Source organism: Leptonotus elevatus, chromosome 12 (genome assembly GCF_054856555.1).
Source record: "Leptonotus elevatus isolate MCC_2025b chromosome 12, RoL_Lele_1.0, whole genome shotgun sequence".
In the NCBI taxonomy this organism is placed as follows: domain Eukaryota; kingdom Metazoa; phylum Chordata; class Actinopteri; order Syngnathiformes; family Syngnathidae; genus Leptonotus; species Leptonotus elevatus.
Window position 1 is genome coordinate 1,442,335 of NC_141250.1, and position 21,431 is coordinate 1,463,765.

Genomic DNA, 21,431 nt, shown 5'->3' on the forward strand with positions numbered 1-21,431 from the left:
GCTTATTTTTGCCTACCCTTTTAACAAAATCAGACCACACTGATTAACTCAAATATCATACATAAATGATAATAAAATTAACAAAAGCAAGATTCAAACATCAACTTAGTCTCATATTTTTCAATAACTTTACACTTTTAAACAAACGTTTAAAATAAAAAATTTGACACCCTTTTAATTGATCATCAAGGTGATTCCATACCTTCACACCACTATTAGTAATACATTGATCTTTTAATTAAGGCCTAGATTTTATTCTTTCAAAATGTACCTTCCTTCAGAGGTTGTGTCTATATTCTTTTATCCTAAACATATTCTCTATATGACTAGGGAGCTGTTTATAATACTATTTATACATTAAAAGTGCAATTTTATAATTAACCAAGTCCTCAAATTTCAAAGCTCTTAACTTAATAAATAACCCATTTGATGGTTCTCTACTATTTGACTTTGTGTGGGATATGCATTCCCCCATATTTCCAAACATTATATTAAGTAAGACAAAACCAAAGAATAATACAAAATATACAAAGCATGATGATTCAAAAGATCCTTCACCTTATATAATATGGCAATTGATTTTGTTATCTTTGATTTAACATAATATATATGCATTTTCCATTTCAAATTTGTGATCCAAAAATGTCATATCAAAAACTCTTTCAATTCCCCACTCCTATTCTTAATTTAACTGTTGAATCCATTTTACGATTACCAAATATCATACATTTTGTTTTACTTGTATTTAAAGATAACTTATTCAGGTCAAACCATTTTTTAACCAATTTCTTTTCACATTCAACATTGGTAATCAAATCATTTAAGTTGGTCCCAGAACAGAAAAAAGTTGTGTCATCAGTAAAAATAATTCAAATTAACAATTTTAGATACAAAACATACATCGTTCAAATACAAAATAAATAATTTTGGCCCAAGGATTGACCCTTGTGGGACGCCACATGTTACCTTTAAAGACACAGAACCATTTTGATCACAAGATACATATTGCCATCTATCACTCAAATAAAAACAGGAATGAGCTACTCATCTGACTCCATATTTATACAACTTTTGCAATAATAAACCATCATCTATCGTATCAAAAGCTTTTTTTAGATCAATAAAAATTCCTATTGAATATAATTTATTGTCTATTGCAGTGGTTACTTGATCCATGAATTTCATGAGAGCTAATCCTGTTGAAGGGTTTGCTCTAAATCCATACTGATAATCACTTATGATGCTATAATTTTCGCAAAAATTCTACAATCTACAGTAATTTCTGGACTACAAGGCGCACTTGGATATAAGACACGCTAGCTAAATTTGGGGAATACTACACATATAAGCCGCAACCGACTGTAAACCACAGGTGTTTTTAATGCTACTTTATTTTCCATAATGAGGGTGCAAATTGTCTCACTCTTGTTCTGTCTTTCTTACTGTATTTGGGCTCACTTGGTTTGTTTTGCTCTGCCTGACGCTCTTGTGCTTCCTTTATAGTGCGCCCCCTTGTGATCTGATGGATAAGCCGCACCTTTGTATGAGCCGCAGGGTTGAATGCAAGTGAAAAAAGTAGTGGCTTGTAGTCCAGAAATTACTGTAATCACAAATTATTTCTCCAGAATTTTAGAAAATTGTGGAAGCAGGGACACTGGTCTATAATTTGACACTGTATCTTTTTTCCCAGATTTATATAAAGGAATCACCTTTGCTGTTTTCATTTCAGTTTGACATTTTCCAGTTGAAAGTGACAGATTAAGTTTAGTTTTTGAAGGATGTTTACATTTGTGCCAATTTTTTTAAATTGAAAAAAAAAATTGCTTTAAAAGTTTAATTGTTAAATAATATACACTGTTTGTTCAGTTTTGTACAATTGGTAATGTGCAATCATAATTATATGTTTTAATGTTGACCCAATTTGGCCCTCTGTTTGTGCCTTTTTTTCTCTGTGATATTTGAGTTTGACACCCCTGATTACTTTATCTGACTATTAGCGTGGATTTTAAACATAGAGGGGCCAAACATGCCTTGTGAAATTTAAACTGCAACTACAAAAACTAACCAGCAGGGGGTGCAACAACTGCACAAATGGAAATCAACCTGACTATTTTAAAAGGAACCCCGACTGTTATGACAAATTTGCTCTATATTATTTATTTGGTTGTTACTAACATAACTATGAGATTCATTACTCAAAAATCATTTCCAGTTTAATACATTTAGTAAAAACTTTATTTGGACGTACGCCTTCATTGTTATTTACGTCGCAACACATTCAGTGCGTAGTGACGTAGAATGGCGGCGGTTCTCTGCCGAGCAATGTGAAACACTTATAAAGAAAGCAAGGTAAGCCTCGTAGCGTTCCTAGAGAAACAACATGTGATCGTAGCATTCCTAAAGAAGTAACATGCGATCGGGAGAGTCATCCTCCCCCACATTGCGCTCTCGTCATTCACCAGACGCATTCAAGAGTTTTGACCGTCCATTTAGGAATGCTACGAAGGCTTAACTTGCTTTCTTTATAGACGTTTCACATTGCTCGGCAGAGAGCGAGCCGCCATTCTACGTCACTACGCACTAAATGTGTTGCGACATAAATAAAAATGGCGGTGTACGTCCAAATTAAGTTTCTAAAAAAAAAAGCCAACTGGAATTGATTTTTGAAAAATGAATCTCGTAGTTATGTTAGTAACAACCAAATACATAATATAGAGCAAACGTGTCATGACAGTCGGGGTTCCTTTTAACAGATGTGCAGCTTTTAATAAGCAGCAGGACAGAAACATAAATGAAAAGTCTACAAAAAAATATGTTAGAGTGGGTGAGTCGAAGTCTGGAATTACATCCCATTAAAGTCCTTTATGACCTTAAATGAGCAGACCATGCTCAAAAATCCACCAATATTAGAGTTAAAACAATTCTGCACAGAGGAGTGAGCCAAAATTCCTCTACAACCATGCTGAATACTAATCACCATTTATAACAAATACCTGATTAGTTATTGCTGCTAATATTATGTTCAAGGGGAAACGGATAGTTCATTTTCTTACCCTTAATCGTCATATATAAGTTGCATTTTTATTCACTTTGGTTGTCGTTGTGAGATATTAAAAACATTTAAGAGTGATACACACACACACACGTCTTTGTATCATTGTGGGGACATCTCATTGACATGATGCACTTCCCCCTAACCCCAACCATCAAAAATGATTGCCTACCCCTATTCCTTGCCCTAACCTCAACCATAACCCAATTCAAACCTAAACTCTAAAACCAAGTCTTGACCCTCAAAAAGAGGTCTAAACTTGTGGGGCCCAGCAAAATGGCCCCACATGGCCCCACAACTCTGTGAAATCCCGAAATGTTGGCCCGGCTATGTAACAAAAACAAGACCACACACACACACACACACACACAGGACAAAAGGACACAGAGACTTGGTTGTACCGATATATGGAGGCTTTGTCCACGTCCATGGGCGTCTGTGGATCTGTGAGTGTCGGGCTGGGTGCCTCTGCTAACATTCCTTCAAACTTCTCTTCTGAGTCACTCTCTACCTTGGCTACACCTTGCATCTGCTAAAGATAAATAAAGCACAACCATTTATATCACAGCAAAAAGACAGCAACAGAATAGTACACTGACAGAAACTCTGAAAATAAAGGTTTTGAGCTAGTGTCATGATCACATCATGTGAAGGACCGAGGAGAGCCAGAGGGCAAAACTCATTAACAGAGCCTTGCTTCACTAGAAGCACCACCAGGTTCAGAATGACACAATCTGGTTACTACTTCCTAAACACTAAGAGACTAACAGTTCAGCTTTTATTTTCAGGCATTGAAATCTGCATCTAGGCTGGATTTGTACTGCAAGTCATTTGCCCCATTTCTATTTTCAGTATATCGCTGGCGTCAGGCCGAAACCTTGGAGACCCCAAAAACACAGACAGACATATTTGTTTAACCATTAACATTGCATCATCAAAGGGAGTAAGTCATTTTGAACACTTTATTTAGAGTAGTCAATAACTTGTAAAAGTAATACCCACACACGAGGATAGATTTTTGAAAAAAATATTAAATTTACCAAATTGTGACTTATGAGGTTTTAACCCGACGCCAGCAATATGCAGATTTCAAGTGACACATCTGCAAATTCACTGACACATGAAAGGATCATAGATTGATGCCCAAATTTGCATGCAATAAGTAAAATGTGAAATTGACTTTTTGCACAGGGCTTGACTTAACTCTGTGGCTAGAGGTTTCCTAGAATTACTAGCCAGTAGCCACAGTTTTGTTTTTGGAGAAAATAGGTTTTGGTGGACAACACTCAGAAAACCAGTCAGCACTGAGGAGGTTTTACTGATAGTAGAGAATCCTCTGATCAACTCCTTGGACTTGGAATTGAAAGAACGTTCACCTGAACAACTCAATGGCATTGAAGCATTCAGAGTACACAAAAAGAACTTGAACCAACATTACAGGAGGCACTGTGGTGTTTTACTGTGGAGTTAACAATAGCTACTGAATAGAAAGAATTACATCTTTTATAATAAAGACTGATAAATATACAATTACAATGGAAATTCAACAAGAGAGATGTACAGAGGAAGCAACGGAAGCTATGTTGGAACGACTAGAAATGACAATGGATTTAAAGGTCTCATATTATTCAACTTTTCAACATACTAAAATAGTTCTCAAATGTGTAAAAGACATGTCTGTGACATGCATTCGTCAAAATTGACTTTGGATCTAATACTTTTGTTGTCACTAAATCAGCCCAAAAAAACCGCTCTGTTCAAAACAGCCTGTTTTAGGGGTGTTTCACTTTTATGTAAATAGCTTAACCAGGTTACGCCTAGGCCATACCCTTGTCTCTCGAAGGGGCAGTGATTTCGGTCATGGTAGCCATGTGCTAATGTTGTGAATGGAAACGACTGGCCATGGGAGCAGAAGAAAAGAAAAATACAGACACGTCTTTTACACATTTGAGAACTATTTTAATACGTGGAAAAGTGGCATAACGTTTTACCATAAGAAAAAGTAGCATAACGATACTACAGAGACTATGTTGTAGCGTTAGTTTGTGATTGTTTAGGCAATGGTTATTTTGCCGTAACCAACAAATCTCCCGTGAACGTTATTTTGCCGTGAATGTCTCAGATTTGCCGTGATTGCTTGTAGACATTTACAAGCGGTTATGAATAACACAAATGTGCACATTTAGGCCACTGCGCGGTCGCAGCGTGCAAGCCGTTTCGTCGAGACCACTTAGCGGTCAGTTAGCATCACAAAGTCATCTCAACTAGGTGGCGAGTTGCCAGTCACGGCAAATTAACCACCGCGAATTGTATCTTGACAAAACAATACGCAACCGCTTCATATTATCCAACCATCGTCTGCTTTATCATATCTGACCTCTTGTAAACCAACAATCTCCACACAACAAATGTAGCTCCCCTTTCGGCACTAAAAACACAACAGTAATATGAAGGTGCACATCTCTTATTAGAAAGGATAGGAAGGAAGGCTAAATCAAAAATGTTAAAGGCACCAAACGCAAGTTAAGAACTTTTTCCAGATTTGCGACCCCTCTGGTGAAAAGCGGAATGGAAGCCAGCGACGTGCACGCGCCCAGAGTGCCGAGACGTTAGTGGTAGTTTTGTTGTGCATTGATTATCATAAATAGACCCGATCACATATTCGTGACAAGGTCTTACCTTTTTAGCAAGAAGAAAGCAAGCTGTGGGTCCCGTTTAATCATTTTTTCCACCTACTCTAATATTAACGCTGCTCCAATATTGATCCACGCCCTCTCACGACGCTTGTGCAACTTCAGTTTTGCCCTTTTTGGCACACTCGACAGTGTTATCCTTTCCTGTTAGGTATTTTGACCGTGGTCAAGGGGGAGATCATTATTTCACTCTACAGGAAAATAGAGGCAACAGCCATTGTGCCACAGTAGTGCCTCCTGTCCATTATGCAATTCTTAAAACATGTGTGGGTGAAAAATAATTTTAACACGTCAACGTTGCGTCATGCACCTTTAAAATTACATATTTCCCATTTGAAGTCGTGTCACACTGTTGGGACCGATCCATTATGTTTAAACGTGTTGCAAATCCAGCTCTGAACAGGCTATCACTAACAAAACAGTCCTTTGAGAAATGATGTCGGTACAGGTCCTTCAAAAATAAAATTAATCCACTGTCTTCTCAAAGACTTGAGACGAAGAAAGCAACCACTTTTTCCTGATCATTGTTTCCCCTCTCCACGGAGCATTTGCAAGCAGAGGGAGAAAAAGAAAGGAGCAGCCAGCTTCTCGAATTTCAGTGGGCGTGACAAACCTTTACCAGAGGTGGTGCCACTAACCTGAGGGGGTTGGGTCGAGTGCACTTCCGTGCCTTTTTGACGTCACTAAGTCACGGAAGTTTAATCTGCCCGTTTGAAGCACACATTTTAGAAAGGAGGAGAAAGCTAAAGAAGTCGCGGACTGACTTTTTTCATTCCTGGTTGGATTGTAGACAGGCCGGGGATGCATATTATTAAAGTTGCTCAGCAAATTTGAAAAGAACAGCTTTTTCTAGCAAGTGCAATTTGGAGAGTCTGTCTTTGCTCAGCTACATCATTTTTTATGATACTAGCAAAGAGAGCTACAGCACAGTGATTTACTACGATTAACAACAATAAATACAGGTACTGTACATTGTACCTTCATAATTGGAAAGACCAGGGTTATACCGCTCAAGCCAACCACCATTACATGCTAGAATTAACTTTGGCAGGTCGCATAGAGAGAATGATGATAGAATTACAGGTACAGCTCAAAGATTCTGTGGTCTAGAAGATAGCATGGCCGTGCAATGGCACATTAACAATGGAACCACAAAATTACGTACATTCATAGTCATCAGAGTTTCTGAAATTCTGAAAGTATCCACAGTTGCATAATTAAAACCTGATGATTATGCATCGAGAGGACAAAGTGGAGTCCTTGCAGAATCAAGACTGGATTTCTGGACCAGACTTAATAATAATAATAGTAGTAATAATAATAATAATAATGCATCGGATTTATATAGCGCTAACAAAGCACAATATAAATTGAAATGCGTCCACACCACAGACCTCAGAGACATGTTGGCGAATGGTACATTAAACAAAAAACACGGGGTGAGCAACTGAGCATTTTCTGGCGGTGCAATTGCACTTTATAGCCAATGTACAGTACTTCGCACCGGCGGGCACGGATGCATGCGGTGCGGTGCGGAGGACGCATTTGTAGGCTATTTGGAGCGGGACACAGTGCGGCGCACTTAACTCTTTGACCGCCATAAACGTTATAAAACGTTTAGTAAAAACCTACGGAAGGGCGCCGAGGACGTTAACTCTTTGACCACCATAAACGTTATAAAACGTTTAGTAAAAACCTACGGAAGGGCGCCGAGGACGTTAAAAGACGTTCACTATGTTTTTTTTTGAAACGGGTGGAGAAAAGCCTTGGGCAGCTGTGCTGAAAGTATCAAGCAGATCTGGTTAGTAAAATGACTCGTTTTGGCCCCTAGATGGCAGCGATGACTCTCTTTGCACAAGGTTGAATGGGCCGCCCACCGTGTACGTCAGTTTTTAATGCACCACATACACTCAGCAACATGCTTGGGTGGCGGGTGGATCGGAGCGTGGGAATATCATTTCCATCGGCTCCGGTTCACCTGCTCCTAATTTTAATGCACCACACACACACACTTGTATATACACTGGGGGTGGGGGGGTGCTGGGGGCGTCTGGGGTATTGGGGGCGTGGGGGCGGCTGGGGCTGGGTTGGGGTGGGTGGCGGGGGGTCGTGGGGGGGGGGGGGGGATGGGGGCCGGTGGGGTGCCTGGTGGGCCTGCAGTGCCCCGTCCTGCTGCGTTGGGCCGGGGGCGCGGGCCGTGTTGGGGCGGGGGGCGCTCCTGCTCCTGGGTTTGCTCTCCGGCCGGTGGCCCTGGCGGAGCCCGGGGGTCGTCCTTTGGCGCTGTCGCGGCCTGGGGGGCCCTGAGGTGTTGCGCTTGCTCTGTTCCGGCGGGGGTCGACGGCTCCCCTCTTTGGTGGAGATTTTCATGCATGCCAGATCCACCACACCAGCATCTACCGAAACTCAGACACAATCTGTTTCCTCCTCAGGTCATTGAATCGGTGGAGGCTGGTGTCTGCGGATCTCACGCGGCTTCGTCTGTCCTTCCTTCCTTTTCTCGGTCTCTCCTTTGGTCTCTTGAGGCCTCCCTGATTTTATGTTTTTTGGATTTGTTGGGGTCTGGATGTTTCTTGGGCTGGGGAGGAGTTCTGGTGGGGGGTGTCTGGTCGGTGCTGGATTTCACCTTCCTTGGTTTTCTTCGGTCCCCTCGGGTCTCCTGGTGTTCGGTTTAGGTGAACGGTATGAGATTTTTTCTAATAGGTTTTCTGGTGAGCTAACAAATACACGCACGCACGCACGCACGCACGCACATACACATACTCACCCACACACACAAAAAAAAATAAAAAATATATATATATATATATATATATTAAAAAAAAAAAAAAAAGAGCAATGATGATGACATTTCCGAATGAACAATACTGAGCTCTAGAAAAAAAAAAAAGAAGACGTGAGGCGGAGCTAGAGTGTTGAGGAGACATGGCTGATCATGACACAATGGCTGATGAAGCAACTGGTTGCAAGCAGCTCACGCTTGAGCATTTTTTTCAAAGACGGAAAGCATCGATCAATACTAAAAAGCGCATTGATGTCGACGATGATGATGACTCCGAGCTTGACGCCAAAGTTGGAAGCCTTGACGCGACCGTTATGATCACGTAGTAAGCCTCACCGGCTAGCGCGGCTAGCGCTGCTAACGCCGGAAAACGCGCAGCACAACCGACCGGGTATTCGATCGGGCGAAGGAGAGTTGTCGAAAAGCATCGACCAATGCACATTGATGATGATGATGATGGTGAATCCCGATGATGATGGTGAATCCCGAGGTTGATGCCACAGTTTGACGCCACAGTTGGACGCGGCCTTTATTCTCTCGTCATAAAGCATCACCGGCTAGCGCTGCTAACGCCGGAGCTGCACATGCGGACTTTCGGTCGGACAATGAAGAGTACCCCGAGTCCAATGCATATTCATCGGAGGAGTGGGTACAGTCTGATCACGGAGAAGACACTGGTTCTGGACTACGATGCCACCATGAATGGAGTGGATAAGATGGATCAGAACATCTCTTACCACCCGGTATAGCAACTGAAGGACATGAAGCCAGACGTAACACCACCGTAACGTAACCGTAACATGATCCTGATATTAGACTTTATGGCAACACACACTGCAGTATATACTTGCTATTCCCCGGAAAAAACGGCCGGCAAGAAAGTGTAGCTTCTGCACGCGAAGAGGCAATCGCAGTGAAACTGTTGTGCAAATCATGTTGCGTCTCCTTGCACGCAGGGGAGTGTTTCACAAAAAGAAAAACTGTCGTTGAAATATCCACATAATTGTAAATAGCACCACAGTTGCACACATTTGTAAAGAGTTTGCCAAATTGTTGTCAAATTGTTACACTGTTGAATGTAAATAAACGTATTTTGCTATCAAAAAACACTTTTTCATTCTTGGTGGTAGTATTTTATAGAAGTAAAGCACTATTTAGGTGTTTGTGGCATCATTCATGAACAAAAAGAAGTGTAAAATTCACTAGAGTGCATGAAATAATATCGTTTCACTAAAAGCTTGATTTCTCCGTATTTTGGTCCAAAACAAGCGAAATCGGATGAAACTAACCATTTTCTATTGTTGATTACTAAAGAACGGAATAAGGTAGAAACAAACTTTTTTTTTCTGATGAAAGATGAAAGTCCAATCTTTCATTTGGTAGTATGTGTGTTTCCATAGTCCAAACAGAACATTTTCTGTGGACCTTGAAAGATCAGTCAAAATGCTTAAATCGGCTGGCACTGACGGCATCCCTTTTCTGAAAACGTCTGGCAGTCAAAGAGTTAAAATCGGCACATTCACATATTCACCAAAGTTTAAAAATAGATACATTTCTTCGCACCAGCCAATTGGCTTTGGGAACGGACTGCAAAGTCACACACAGCGTCCTGAACAGATCTGTAGTCACCCGGAGATAGTGATAAGTGTTTACTTGTTTAAAACTGTTGATAGCAATAGTGCTAACATTAGCTAAAGTATTTAGCACAGCCACCAGAATGCAAGTGAAAGTGAAGTGGAAGAGCTGCAGGAGAAAATCATTATTATTATTTTTTTGCGTCAACACTTTATAGATGTATGGAGTAATAAGAATACAAGAAGTAGGGACTTTACTTTTTACTCAAATCGACACTCATCCTAGTCCAGAATAGATTATTTTTTTCATCCCGCAGGAAGAGTTATATAGGGTAACAGGCATAGAGATAATGCCTATTACCATTTCGGACCATGCACCTCTCTTATTACAATGGGATATAGGGCATAGAACAACAATTAAACAATGGAGGCTAAATGCAACTCTTCTTAACGATAACGACTTTATTTCTTTCATTTCAAAAGAGTTGAAGATATATTTGGACTTTAATGATACACCGGAGACCAACCCTCTGATGTTATGGGATTGTGATAAAGCGTATTTGAGAGGCCGAATTATTTTGTTCGCATCGGTGATGAAAAAAGCGAAGGAGGCAACAGAGAGAGAATTAGAAGACAAAATAAAAAGGTTAGAGCATGAACATAAACGCTCCACGAACATCAATGTCATAAACTACCTAAGTGCAGCCCATAGGCAACTTAATAGCCTCCTATCTGACAAGATTAAGGGGAGTCTAAGATTCACAAAACAAAAATAGTATGAAGATGGAAATAAGGCAAGCTAATTATTAGCATTTAGGCTGAGAAAGCAACGATCTACCAATGTTGTACAGAAGATAAATTCTCAAACCAATATAGCTACAAAACCAAATGAAATAGCAGGAGATTTTGCAGAATTCTATGAATCACTATACAAGAACACAGATACAAGCAACAACGATGAAGAAATTTCAGATGACCTAAAACATAAAATAAAATAAAATAACAAAATCAATGGCGGAGGAATTAGATAAACCAATTGAGGAATCCGAAATTAAGCAGGTGATTTCCGCACTTAGAAACACCAAGAGTCCGGGCACGGATGGAATTATCAAATAATTTTATAAAACCTTTAAAGATCAATTAGCACTTCTGCTAATGAGAGCATACAGATATACCCAAGAGTCTAAGACTATGGCGCCGTCTTGGCATTCCATATCATAGTAATTCACAAGGAAGGTAAAGACCACATTAAATGCCAGTCTTACAGGCCAATATCGTTATTGAATGCCGATATCCGTATACTAACAGCAATACTTGCCAGACGTGTCAATAAGGTAATAAACCAAATCATACATTCTGACCAGACGGGGTTTATCACAGGAAGGTACTATGGAGATAACATAAGACGACTGCTAAACATAATGACTTGTCAAAAAGAAGAACATTTGGAGTCCGTAATTATATTATAGCTTGGATGCACAAAAGGCGTTTGATCGTGTATCTTGGCGATACCTATTTCAAACGCTGATTCGATTTGGATTTGGCCCAAATGTTATAACTTGGATAGGGTTAATAGATATAGATCAGAGTGATTCATGCTAAAACATGGATGCAGGCAAGGCTGCCTCTTCTCGCCACTATTGTTTACTATTAGTATTGAACCACTGGCCCAATTTATTAGGGACAATGAGAAAATTAAAGGGATTATAATAATAGAGAAGAATATAAAATATCTTTATATGTGGATGAGGTTTTACTATATCTGAGAGAACCCACATCAACTATACCATGTTTCAAGGAGCTTATCTCCACATATGGGTATTACTCAAGATACAAAGTTAATATAGATAAAACAGAAGCCATGGATGTGAACAATATAGTCCCTGATAACGCTAAATTGTTAAGTGGTTTCAATTGGCCCAAAGACGGAATCAAATATCTCGGCATATTCATACCCCTACATAAACTATATGAGGTAAATTATGATAAATTAATTTGACATATAAATAACGATTTGGAACAATGTCTTCACTCCCACTCTCTCTGCTAGGTCATGTGGAAAGTATACGTATGAATGTTTTAGTCAGACTGCTGTACTTATTTCAAATGTTGCCTGTGGACATTCCAAAATCAATGTTTGATTACCTGGACAAAACAATGTCAACATTTATCTGGCAAAAAAAAAACCGTCCCAGAATCAAGCTCAAAACATTACAGCTGCCTAAATTAGATGGAGGGCTTAAATTCCCAAATTGAAGACACTATTTCTGGGCTGCACAGATAAAACCAATGAAAACCAAATAACATGGATTCGAAATGACACACAAACACGCTGGCTTAACATTGAGAAAAGTCTATGCCCAGACCCATTAGAAAATTTGGCCCTTGTCGATATACCTCCTAAGAGTATGGCAGTTTGGACAAAAAATACTTTAAAAATTTGGGAAAAAAATACAATTTACGTTTAAGCTACCACAGACAATTTCACTGTTAGCGAACATTTGGCTTGTGAAGACATTTGCCCCTAACAACATTGATGCTGGCTTTAGGAATTGGTCAGATAAGGGGCTGAGCTATGAATACCAGTAAATCAAGGACGATAACCTTGAGTTTGATCTCCCTACGACAGATTTTTTTCAGATATTTACAGCTAAGATATTTTCTAATAACACATAAAGAATGGGGAAAAACTTAGACCCACACCCTTAGAAAAATGCCTAATGGCACAAATAAAAGTGGGAAGTAAGAAAATAATTGGTAACATTTACAATGTTCTTTGCTGTATGACCAGTCATGATTCTATACAGATAAAAAGGAGGTGGGAGACAGAGCTGAACAAGACAATATCGATAGACACTTGGGGGGGATATATGTAATCAAGCACATCTTGTCACAAATTAAAACACATGGAGGGGATTTAGGTGGAAGGTAATTACCAGATTTTTTAGAACACCAGAAATAACGGCCAAAATGGGGGCAACACATAGCAGCTCATGTTGGAGGAGATGTGGCACAACTGTTGCCAACCACACTCACATATTCTGGTCATGTTCCAAATTGGACATATTCTGGAAAGATGTTTTTGATGCTCTTAAAGTTGTTTTTAAGCAGAATATTATTCCACAAAGCCCTGTAACAACATTATTAGGAGTGACACCGTAGGGTATGAGCAGAGATGCAAAATATCTCTTGAACATACTGCTCACGGCAGCATTGAAATGTGTGACTATCAGGTGGTTGAAGCCAGACCCCCCCCCCCCCACACACACACATATAATGTATGGATTCAGAAAATATGGGACATTTATCAGATGAAGCAAATTACATATTCGTTGAGGCTCCAAAATTCTGTATTTACCAAACGTTGGAAGTCCATCATGCCCTTGCTAATACAATGAATAAGCAACCTATGTCAGCTAACATGTAACATGTTACATCTTGGATTATTGGACTGTAAACAAGTGCACAATAGGAACTTTGTAATAGCACTGAGCATTCAAAGTGGATTTACCCCCACTCCCTTTTTTTTCTCCTCCCCCTCTATTTGTATGGTTGTAATGGAACTGCCAATATTTTCCATTTTTCTTTATTTGGTCATTGTATAAAGATATGAAAACAATGCATAACTGTACGATGTGAATGTACATGTAAACAAAATGAAATGTATGTTGTTAACTCTTTGACTGCCAAGCATTTTCAGAAAAGAGGATGTGTGGGTGCCAGCTGATTTAAGCATTTTGACTGATCTTTCAAGGTCCACAGAAAATTTTGTGTTTGGACTATGGAAACACAGATACTACCAAATGAAAGATTGAACTCTCATCTTTCATCAGAATTAAAAGTTTGTTTCTACCTTATTCCGTTCTTCAGTAATCAACAATAGAAAATACGTTAGTTTCACCCAAATGCTCTGTTTTGGGCCAAAATACGGAGAAATCAAGCTTTTTGTGAAACGATATTTCATGCACTCTAGTGAATTTGACACCTTTTTTTCCATGAATGATGCCACAAACATCTAAACAGTGCTTTACTTCTGTAAAACACTACCACCAACAATGAAAAAGTGTTTTTTGATAGCAAAATATGTTTATTTACATTCAACAGTGTAACAATTTGACAAAACAATTTGGCAAACTATTTACAAATGTGTGCAACTGTGGTACTATTTACAATTGTGTGGATGTTTCAACTACACAGTTTTTCTTTTTGTGAGGTATATTGTGTAAAACTCCCCTGCGTGCAAGGGGACGCAGCAGGATTTGCACCACAGATTAGTTTCACTGCGATTGCCCCTTCGCGTGCACTTTCTTGCCGGCCTTTTTTTCCGGGGAGTAGCAGGTATATACTGCAGTGTGTGTTTGGCCATGTTGTCATCAAGTCTACTCTCAGGATCATGATACGGTGACCTGGTGTTACGTCTGGCTTCCTCATGTCCTTCAGTTCCTATACCGGGTGGTAAGAGATGTTCTGATCCATCTTATCCACTCCATTCATGGTGGCATCGTAGTCCAGAACCAGTGTCTTCTCCGTGATCAGACTGTACCCACTCCTCCGATGAATATGCATTGGACTCGGGGTACTCTTCATCGTCCGATTGAACGTCCGCCTGTGCAGAAGTGCTCGTTTTCCGCCGTTAGTATCGCTAGCCGGTGAGGCTTTACGACGCGATCGAAGCCGCCGCGTCAACGCTTCCAACTTCGGCGTCAACGCTTCCAACTTCGGCGTCAACGCTTCCAACTTCGGCGTCAACCTCGGCGTCACCATCATCATCATCATCATCAATGTGCTCTTTAGCATTGGTCGATGCTTTTCGTCTTTGAAAAAAATGCTCAAGTGTGAGCTGCTTGCAACCGGTCGCCATTTTCGCTTCCTCAGTCATTCTCCCCTCAACACTCTAGCTCCGCCTCACGTCTTCTACTGACGCCTACCCAATCTTGTCCAAAGAGAGTCATTTTACTAAACGTTATTGGCGGTCAAAGAGTTAATAATAATTGTTAAAAGCAAATAAAAATTTATAATTAAAAAAAAAGGAATCCTGAGAGCTGAAGGAAGGCTTAGGACAGGGGTGGGCAAACTCGGTCCTCGAGGGCCGCAGTCCTGCAGGTTTTGGATGTTTCCCTTCTCCAACATAGCTGATATATGATCAGCTCATCAGCAAGCTCTGCATAAGCCTGATAACGATCCTGTTGATTGAAATCAGCTTGTGTTGAAAGAGGGAAACCTCCAAAACCTTGAGGACTGAGTTTGCCCGCCCCTGGCTTAGGAAAACAGCTATGCTGGAAGAGGCAAAACACTCACTCATCCTCTTTGACTACAGACTTTCGAGTATCAGAACTGATTATTCTGTAAATCCATAGCACAACTCACAGTGGGCGTAACCATATTCTTTCCCAGACGCATATAAAAGTCTTGATTCCCGATGCAAATATGGCCATAAGAAGAGTACTGTCCAAGTGTGTCTGCCAGCAGTTACATGGTGCTTCCCTGGATAACAGCAGATGTCTGACCTACCACAGGGCAGAGTATTGCCAGGTGAGTCACCCTTCGCAAGAATGGGATGGACTATGATCCCTTCGAGGTCAAGCGTGGAAGAGGCATAGTCAAAAGATATGGTGTCCTCTTAACCTGCTTAGTCATTTGAGCCCTGCACATGGAAGTGGTTGACTTTCCTGGACACGGAATCATTTAATGCCTTACGTCGATTTATCGCAAGAAGGGACCAGGGTGAAGAGCTATGTTTGGATAACAGAACAAATTTCATCTGTGCAGTGTAGAAAGTCAAAAGAGCCATTCAGGAATGGAACACATCCAAAATTGAAGGTGTTATTGCTGCAATGAGGCATTATTTGGATGTTCAACACTCCGGCTGCTTTTCACCATAGAGGAGTATAAGAGCATTTAATTCGGGACACCAGAAAGACCCTCAATGCCATCTTGCAGACGCAATGTCTAGATGAAAAATTTCTTCGAACCTTTCTGTGTGAGGCTGGGGCCATACAATTATCACATCTTCCAATAACTGGAATTATCTGGAAGCACTCGCCTCGAATCCCCTGCATGGCAGTTCTCTTTTGGAAGCACTGGGTGAGAGCGTATTTGCCAACTACAACAACGGCAAAAGTGGTACTGAGTGTCAAGAACATTTGTGCCAGAGGACATCATGATTGTGGATGATACTGCACCAAGAAACTCGGGTCATGGGCAATATCATAGATGCTATGCCAGACATGGATTTGTTTGTCGGGTTCACATGAAGACCAAGACCAGTGAACTACAAAATACCATCACCAAGAGCTGTCTTCTTCTGGAGGCTGTGTGAAATAGCCACTAGAATGGAGACCTTGGCCTCAACAGACTGGCAACCACGCATGATGTCATAGTTGTGGGATAGATTGTGTGTTGTTTTTGTAATTCTTTCTAAGTTTAGAGAACAATTAGGGGCTGGGTATTATATGGTTTCAGAGCTGTCGTTTCATGTCAGTGTCATTGCTATGACGTCGTACTTTATGTAGTTGGATATTTGTAGTTTGGTATTGTGGGAAAAAAGGCTCAGTCAGTCATTGTTGAGATGAGACATATAGTTCTCTTACCGAGTCGTACTGTATGCTTATTGTCTGTCTGTTTGTGGAGAAGTTTAAGTATCTTGGGGTCTTGTTCACGAGTGAGGGCAGGATGGAGCGGGATATCGACAGGTGGAAAGGTGCAGCGTCTGCAGTGATGCAGACTCTGTATCCGTCCGTTGTGGTGAATAAGGAAACCAGTCGATTTGCGTTCCTACCCTCACCTATGGTCACGAGCTGTGGGCCGTGACCAAAAGTACAAGATCCCGGATACAAGCGGCCGAAATGATTTTCCTCCGCAGGGTGTCCAAGCTCTAACTTAGAGATAGGGTGAGAAGCTGGGTCATCCGGGAGGCAAACTCGGAGTAGAGCTGCCTCGGGCATCTGGTTCGAATGCCTCCTGGACGCCTCCCTGGAGAGGTGTTCCAGGCATGTCCCACCGATAGGAGGCCCTGTGGATGACCCAGGACACGCAGGAGAGACTATGTCTCTCGGCTGGCCTGGGAACGCCTTCGGATCCCACCGGTGGAGCTGGTTGAAGTGGCTGGGGAGAGGGAAGTCTGAGCTTCCTTGCTCGAGATGCTGCCTCCGCGACCCGACCCGGATAGGCATTAGATGGATGGATGGATGGATGTTCGTTGATTAAAGCAGTCTTTTAAAAGCATGAACAGACTCAAGTGGCTTACTAACAAATTGGATAAAACTACAAAATATTTAACTCTACTACTTACTCTAATACTTTATGTCACAAATTTGCAACATAAATCTGCAATTGTTTGTTGATTTGTATGCATAAACACATGCTTAAATGCGTACATATATCTGACCTGTGAACACTGGGTCTCTTGATTGGCTGTATTTTTACACGTGACTTTTGCTACAGTCCTGCTTTACATGATTCACAAATGCGTACGGCGATTTGCAAATGCGTGTTTAGGGACTTGTGTGTGGCTCCGTAGATTCACATTCAGACCACCAGGGGATGCTAGCACCAATAATATTTCCAATGTTGCCTGTAAACCTGTTGACTGAGCCTGAGACCAGGGTTTCTGGCAGTACTTTATCAAACCAGAGGGCCGCCAGGCTAAGCCAATGCCCCCTATCCCACGAATAGTAGCCTAATTGCCGTACCTTGCCAGCATAATAAATGTACTCCTCAAATTAAGTCAATGATTCACAAAACTGCTCCGCAAATCGGTCGGTCAACAGCCCCGCCTCCCAAAGGAAATCTCCAAAATATAAATCTGGGACTGCTCCAATGTGATCTACTTGGGAAAGGTGGGACATTCAGTACAATACTTCGAGCTGATTGGGCGATTCAGCAACTTCTGCACGCCTACCAAACTTTGGTTTGACAAATTACAGCAACGGATGAATGAATGAACGGATGTCATTGTCATTGTAAGCACGAACATCACGCATCTCTCACCGTTCTTTCAAAAAGTAAACTGTGTCTATGGGTAATTGCATTCGTTCACCTGTGTCACCATGTTTGGTTTGTTTATTTCCCAGAGCCTTCGCGCTTCCTGTTTTCACAGGGGCACATCCCACCCACGATATTGCTTTGTGATTGATCCAAACCACCAGTGGTTTGGTTCGGCGAAAATCAGCGGGCTCGGTACAAGATGGATTCTCTGCAGTTTGTGAACTCACAAATAAAATGAGAATTCAGTTTGCAGGCAAGGTTACGTCTGCCTGCCCCAGCTGTAGAATACTAGCAACCCCTGGTGGATTGAATGTGTATCTACACAGGTTATTCGATTATTTACATAATCTCTACATATAATTTGGAATTAGTTGTCTTGAGTATTTCAATAAACAGATATTTCTTTCCTCAATACTCAAATGTAGCTCTTAAAATACTGTGTCAATTGCAGAACTTTGTACTTCATCATATCACTACATTTCACTAAGTGTAGCAAACAAAAAAAGTATGTTTACAGGGATTATAGTCTGTTAACACATTTACCTTAATATTATTTAGCCAAAATGAAACATGATGTCAGATGTATCAAAAAAAGGTTGTGTATGGAATAATTCATCATCGGTCTAGCTCACCCACCTGTTGCTTTCCTTTGGAGTATTTGTCAATGGAAATCGAATGGGCTGCCATCACATTCAATGGAGATGATGCAAACACCCAGGCATTATAGATTGCGCCAATAGGTAGTCAGCCTAAAGAAAAAACAATTTAAATTTTATTTACAGAAACCTGTCAAAGACCATGTCAATGTTGGGGAAAAACATACGGTTTTATATAGGGTTAGGCGATACCAGGTTACGCTTGTTAAAACACGACTGCCACCTGTCAAAAGTTAAATCTGTACTTTTTATTTATTAACCTTTATCTTAGTAAGACAGTTGAAATTTTATTCTAATTTGCAATCATCCTTTTTATATAATATAACTATAATGTATTTATTTACAAAATAGCTGCACCAGTTCGTAGCTGATTATGAAACTTTTTTTAACTATGAATAGAATAGAATAGAATAGCTTTATTGTCATTATATTACACATCAGGTATACAGCAAAATTAGGAGTGCTGCTCCATTTGGTGCATAGGAAAATGTTATAAAATGTAAAAAAAATAAAATAGAATAAAATACAAGTCAGATGGCAAATTTTGGATGAACAAGAACATTAACTAGTACAATATCACGGTAGTTACCCAGTGCACATTGGAGGTGGGTAGAAATTCAAGTGTAAAAAAAACCAAGATTGAATACTGCGAAGAATTGCATGAGGTGATTTACATTACAAGTGCACAAATTAATCAAGTGTCATTGCATATTGTGGTGAACAGATTCTAGTTTCACAAAGTTCAAGTAACCAAAAATTGGTTGACGGCAGGAATGCAGTAACAATGTTATTCTCCAATTTGTTCATGTTTTGTTGTTATTCAGGGCATTAATAGCTTTGGGAAAAATCTGTCTCCAAGTCTGTTGGTTTTGTAAACCCTGTATCGTCAACCAGAGGGCAACAGTTTGAACATACGATGACGTGGATGAGCTGAGTCCATGTTCATCACTTTGCTGAGAGCTAGCAATGTCGTCCAAGGAAGGAAGAGAGTAGCCAGTGATCTTCTGGCCGGTGTTAATCACTCTGCTGCTCTCTCCTGTTGGCTGCAGTTCACCCATCTTACCACAGTGTGATGCAGTACGCTGGATAGTCTCACTTGTGGCAGAAAGTCACCAGCCGCATCTCCTACTAGTGTTGCACGGGATACCGGTACCAGTACCGTACCTCGATGTTTTGGCGTCAAAAACGGCTCGGTATAATTTTTTCTTAGTACAGGTACTTAAAAAAAAATACAAGACAGCCCGCCAACTCTGTTTTAAAGGCAGGTACACATACACGCATGGCCGCCTGTCTACCGATATGTGGAAAACGCCTTAAGTAAGCGACACGCCTCTTTCAGCGTGTGTGAGAGAGGGCGCAGGAAGATGGCTTCACGCACTGAAGGGCTCGCTGTACGTGCACTCCTCGTTGAGAAGCATGAAGCGCTAATTAAGCTTATTAAGTGTATCGCTCGCTGGCCGTCCACTCCTTGTTGAAAAGTATGACGCGCTAATTAAGGCTCCACGGAAGCGCGCAAGCATAGTGGAAACCATGCGACAGCGTTGGCATTGCCTATTCATGTTTTCAATAAACACATGAAGAACACACGTGTGGTTTTCAATTTTCAGTTTTAGAAATGTTTTGTAACAAGAGCAAATGTTTTTTGCGGAGAAACAGAAGAAAAAGCAGCAATCATTTTTGCAATGGACTCAAGGTGCGTTCACTGAACAGGCACACAGTAAGAAATCACAGTGCATAGAATCATACAATCACACATGCATAGAAAAAGCTCAGACGACTGACAGAGCAACAGACACAGGTTGTGACGCATTTTTGACACTTCCCTTAAAAATAAGTGGAGTGCGAATTATTTTGTTCCAAGTTTGTAGTATTTGATTACGCATTCGACTAATTGGGAGCGGAATGGAGAAAAGCAGAGACATGCATGCACACTCAAACAACGTTACATTGAGTCATTAGAGTGCCACTGTACTGCCAATATTTAAAACAGATGACTTCAAAGGGAGGCGTCTAGGAGGCATTCGAACCAGATGCCCGAGCCACCTCAACTGGCTACTCTCCATGCGGAGGAGCAGTAGCTCGACCCTGAGTTCCTCCCGGATGACCGAGCTTCTCACCTTCTCACTTGCCAACAGCACCACATCATCTGCAAAAAGCAGAGATGCTATACTGAGGCCACCAAACCGGACCCCCTCAACACTTCGGCTGCACCTAGAAATTCTGTCCATAAAAGTTATGAACAGAATCTGTGACAAAGGGCAGCCTTGGAGTCCAACCCTCGCTGGGAACGAATCCAACTTACTGCCAATGTGGACCAAATTCTGACATCGGTCGTACAGGGACCAAACAGCCCGTATCAGGGGGCTCAGTACCCCATACTCCCGAAGCACCCCCCACAGGAATCCCCGAGGGACATGGTCAAACGCCTTCTCCAAATCCACAAAACACATGTAGACCGATTGGGCAAACTCCCATGCACCCTTGAGGACCCTACCGAGGGTGTAGAGCTGGTCCACTGTTCCACGGCCGGGACGAAATCACACTGCTCCTCCTGAATCCGAGATTCGAATTCCCGACGGACCCGCCTCTCCAGCACTCCTAAATAGACCTTTCCAGGGAGGCTGAGGAGTATGATCCCTCTATAGTTTGAGCACACCTGCCGGTCCTCCTTCTTAAAAAGGGGGACCACCA

The 21,431-nt window shown here is 41.2% G+C and overlaps 1 protein-coding gene across 5 annotated transcripts in view; it reads right to left on the bottom strand.

Moving 5' to 3' along the window:
• Nucleotides 1-21,431, bottom strand: part of LOC147164240 (homeobox protein PKNOX1-like) — a 61,979-nt gene that overhangs the window by 36,190 nt on the left and 4,358 nt on the right. For 4 of the 5 annotated variants that reach the window (XM_086090667.1, XM_086090668.1, XM_086090664.1 and 1 more), the window contains exons 2-3: nt 18,721-18,833; nt 3,454-3,584 (exon numbers count right to left, since the gene is read on the bottom strand). In XM_086090667.1, coding sequence (XP_085946793.1) covers nt 3,454-3,584; nt 18,721-18,771 — 182 coding nt within the window. In that variant the 5' untranslated portion in view covers nt 18,772-18,833. The remainder of the gene's footprint in view (nt 1-3,453; nt 3,585-18,720; nt 18,834-21,431) is intronic. The other variant, XM_086090666.1, reaches the window with a different exon arrangement.